Raw genomic sequence first — 4,619 nt, 5'->3', positions numbered from 1 at the left:
CTGTTTTCCATAGTGGCGGGACCAATTTGCAATCCCACCAATAGTTCACAAGGATTCCCCTTTCTCCACATCCAGTTGTGTTTTGGTTTATTGATGATAGCTGTTCTGACAGGTGTGAAGTGATATCTCATTGTGGTTTAATTTTCATTTCTCTGATGATTTTGATGTTGAGCATCTTTTCCTATGTCTGTTGGCCATCTGTATGTACTCTTTGGAGAAATGCCTATTCAGGTTATCTGCCCATATTTTAAATGGATTATTTGTTCTTTTTGTTGTTAAATTGATAAATTTTGGATATTAACCCCTTATCAGATATGTCATAAATAAATATCTTCTCCCATTCAGTAGGTTGCCTTTTCATTTTGTTGATGGTTTCCTTTGCTGTGCAAAAACTTTTTAGTTAGATGTGGTCCCATTTGTTTATTTTTTCTTTTGTTTCCCTTGCCCAAGGAGATGTAGCAGGAAAAATATTACTAATAGTGATATCAGAGTTTATGTTTTATTCTTAATCAGTTTTGAGCTTATTTTTATATATGGTGTAAGATGGTCCAGTTTCATTTTTTCTGCATGTATCCGTTCGGTTTTCCCAGCATCATTTATTGAAGAGACTATCTTTACCCCACTGTATATTCTTGCCTCCTTTGTCATAGATTAAATGACCTTATTGGAGTGTATTTATTTCTGGGCTCTCTATTCTGTTCCATTGATCAGTGTATCTGTTTTTATGCCAGGACCATGCTGTTTTGATTACTGTATCCTTATATATTTTGATATCAGGTAGCATGATATCTCCAACTTTGTTCTTCTTTCTCAAGATTGCTGTGGCCATTCAGGATCTTTTATGGTTCTATATAAATTTTTGGATTATTTGTTCTAGTTCTCTGAAGAATGCCATTGATATTTTGATAGGGATTGTATTGAATCTATAGATTGCTTTGGGTAGTATGGCCATTTTAACAATGTTTTCTTCATACCCACAAGAACAGTATATGCTTCCACTTATTTGTATCCTCTTCAATTTCTTTTTCAGTGATTTATAATTTTACCTCTTTGGCTTAATTTATTCCTCATAATTTTATTGTTTTTGATGCAATTGTGTATGGGATTGTCTTCTTAATTTCTCTTTCTGGTAGTTCATCATTGGTACATAAAAATGCAACCAACTTTTGAATATTAATTTTGTATCTTACTACTTTCTGAAGTCATTTATCAGTTCTAAGAGTTTTTTGGTATACTTTTAGAGTTCTCTATATATACTAACATGTCATCTGAAAATAATGACAGAATTACTTCTTCCTTTCCAATTTGGATGCCTTTTATTTCTCTTTCTTGTCTGGTTGCTGTGGTGAAAACTTCCAATACTATGTTGAATAAAAGTGGTGAAAGTGGGCATCCTTGTCTTGTTCCTCATCTTAAGGAAAACACTTTTAGCTTTTCCCCATTAAGTATGGTGTTAGCTGTGGGTTCGTCACATGTGGCCTTTATTATGTTAAGATATGTTCCCTTTATCCCTGCTTTGTTGGGCGTTTTTATCATAAATTGATGCTGGATTTTGTCAAACACTATTTCTTGTAATGCATATTTTTCAATGTCAATGACTAGATTTAAATCATGTTCATATCGTCATTTACTTAAGCAAATGCATACCGATACACATTTAGTTTGTGTTGGACTCTGAGTAGTATTTATTAATATCATGGTATTAATGGCAGGAAAAACAGTATATTTTTATGTGAATTCTAAAGAACAAAATAAACAAACGAAACAGAAAGAGACGCATAGTTATAGAGAACAAACTGGTGATTGCCTGATGGGAACGAGGTTGAGGGGCTAGATGAAAAAGGGGAAGGGATTAAGAAGTACAGATTTGCAGTTACAAAATAGTATCGGGTATGTAAAGTACAGCATAGGGAATATAGTCAATAATATTGTAATAACTATGTATGGTGCCAGGTAGGTACTAGACTTATTGGAGGGATCACTTCGTAAATTATATAAATGTCTAACCACTATGCTCTACACGTGAAACTAATATAAAATTATATTGAATGCAACTGTAATTAAAAAATAAAAAATAAAACCAAATTTTAAAAGTAATAATTAGCATGAACACAGAAAAAAAGAAAATATAATAATATTTAATATTTGATGTTTTTTTATTTTGAATAAAGAAAAACACAGTTTTTCTTCTAATCAGTTTTTGCATATCTGATGTACTGTAATACATAAGCAATAGATCTTTAGTGTGGTAGGTTCAACAATGAAAATGAGAGAACCAGACACTTGTTTTGAGAGTCCTTTGTACTCTAGTTCTTCTATAGCCCAGTGAATAATAATAAAGGTGCAGCCAAATGAAATCACATGTAAAACCATAGAAGCTTTATTCAGTTTATTCTCATTTTTTTGCCTTTTAGGAAGAAAGCATGGATTTAATGGATAGAGAAACAATGCATGAATGGTGAGTAGTGTACATTGAATTGCAATTCTGATTACCTGTATATTCAGTAATATCTTTTCTTTAAGATAAGCAAACTACAGTACTGATGTGTTTTCTTTTATAGGGAGGTACAAACTACAATCCAGATAAGTCATTCTTGGGAAGAATGTTTGAACTTGGTATGGTATTAACACTTTAATTTTGTAGAAAATTTGAAATTTTTACTGATTTGAGTTTTGGTGCTACCTAGTTTTGTTGTAATTTCTAGAAATCTAAGCTCTCATTGGAAACTAAAATTATATATGCTGCATAAGTAATTTTTGATTCCTCTAAAGAAACAGTTTATGATTTACCTATACAAATAACTAGCATCGTTTGAAACTGGGGCTCAAAGTAAATAGTTGTTGATACAGTACCATCAATGTTGTGGACCAGCTTCCTCTCTATCCTAGTGGGCCTTTAAAAAGTTTAGTTGTGCTGGTTAAATTGCTTAGATGACAAAACAATAAATGATTTCACTCTCTTCTACATAATTTATTAACTATATATTATAGTTTGAAACCGCAGACATTGGCTTTACTGGGAAAACACTTCATTTTTATGCTTGTAACACATATACTCCCACTAAAATTTTAACAAACAACTTTAAATGTATTTGGAATTTAGCTACATCCCTTGCTAACATTTGTTAATGTCTGTGTACATATTATGATTACTTAGTTGTCATAATATGTTTAGGGTTCTTTTCCAAGGACATCTTGGATAATAAAACAAGAATTGAGCTGAAATTTGAGTAGACTGGATTCTGTTTAGTTGTCAATTTCCAGATTTGGAAATTATTAGATAAGGAAATGGGTCATCAGCAGAAACAGTGACATTTTATTTTTCTCTAAGCCCTGATTGCCTTAGATAGGCATCTACCCCTGACTCAGTAGTCCTGAAGAATGAGTAGCTGGCCTCTGAGCCTTTCACTTTTCATGTTTTGGTGCTAATACAATTTATAGATGCTTTGAATTCCCTTAACTGACAATGATTCTAATTAATTTAGATATTGGTGTGAGCGAATCTGCGAGCGTGTTAGGAGGAAGGGAACATGTACTATATAACTCTACTTGTGTCTTAGAAAAGAGCACATTTTAAAACCCTGAATTATGTAGTCCTGATTTTGTTTATATAACAAAAGCTGTATCCCTAATTATTTGATGGGTAAGCAATTGGTGGTGCTATAATTGTACACTGCTTTCTGCTTATACAGAGTGATAACTTAGAAAAACCATCTTCTCCAAAGAGTATTGATTTAATTCCAGTATCCTCGGCAGCTTCTCCCTTCAGGAGGAATGGAAAGGTAAGAAAGAAGTGCCTAAAAGTCTATGTCCCTTGAAATACTTATGAAACATTAATGTTTCACCAGCCAAATGCTTTGGGGGATATATGTTATTATAGTATATCTGATTCTAAATTATAGTTTCCCCTTCCTTTTTATTTCCTAACCTATTATTTATATGTAACAAAAGTCACCAACAATTATATGATGTGATTGATTTTAGTAATTGTTTATAATCCCGTAACCATAATCAAATTATAGAATAGTTCTCACACTCTAAACAATTTTCTCGTGATCTTTTGCACTTGATCTCCCTCCCCACAACCCTGCCCATGCTAGGAAACTACTGCCCATGCTAGGAAACTACTGATCTGTTTTCTGAGAAAAATGGTAGTGTTTAAACCTCTTTTCCAACTTGTTTCAGCAATATTTTTCTCCATCATTAAAAACTTGTGTGAATTGCACCACTTTGCTTCCAAGTCCTATTGCCAATTCTACACAACAATTTACAATGTAAGTTTATATTATATGAAAATATCAAATTGCTTATAAAGTAAGAATTTTAGAAACTTAAAAGAAATTATAGCTCCAGGTTCTATGACAGCCAAAAAAAGTAATGTCTTTTTTAGCTAAATTAAAATGTCATCATTTTGGTTTATCACTTTGTATAGTAAAAAGAATCAAGTGACTAAGAACATGTGAGAATGTGTGAACGTATGAAGAATCAGTACTTCATTAATCCTGTTTGAACATAGTCTTCCTTTGACCAAGCTTGTTGATAAGAATGAGAGCTAACTCTTGAACTTTAAACAACTGTACCTGCTCATTTACCCATGATTCTCACTTGATTCAAGGCAA

General features: G+C 32.4%; 1 protein-coding gene across 5 annotated transcripts in view; it reads left to right on the top strand.

The window, feature by feature from the left end:
* FAM122C (family with sequence similarity 122C) overlaps nt 1-4,619 on the top strand; it is an 89,360-nt gene that overhangs the window by 33,602 nt on the left and 51,139 nt on the right. For 3 of the 5 annotated variants that reach the window (XR_003043065.1, XM_025039656.1, XM_025039657.1), the window contains exons 5-7: nt 2,415-2,458; nt 2,562-2,616; nt 3,693-3,782. Coding sequence is in view for 4 of the 5 variants with exons in the window: in XM_025039656.1 (XP_024895424.1) it covers nt 2,415-2,458; nt 2,562-2,616; nt 3,693-3,782 (189 nt within the window). In the remaining variant the exon portion in view is untranslated. Of the gene's footprint in view, nt 1-2,414; nt 2,459-2,561; nt 2,617-3,692; nt 3,783-4,185; nt 4,275-4,619 lie in introns of all 5 variants that reach the window. The other 2 variants (XM_025039655.1, XM_025039654.1) reach the window with 1 other exon arrangement.

Source organism: Pteropus alecto, unplaced genomic scaffold (genome assembly GCF_000325575.1).
Source record: "Pteropus alecto unplaced genomic scaffold, ASM32557v1 scaffold19, whole genome shotgun sequence".
NCBI classification, from domain to species: Eukaryota; Metazoa; Chordata; class Mammalia; order Chiroptera; family Pteropodidae; genus Pteropus; species Pteropus alecto.
The sequence above is the reverse complement of the archived record's forward strand: the minus strand, read 5'-3'. Positions and strand labels throughout refer to the sequence as shown.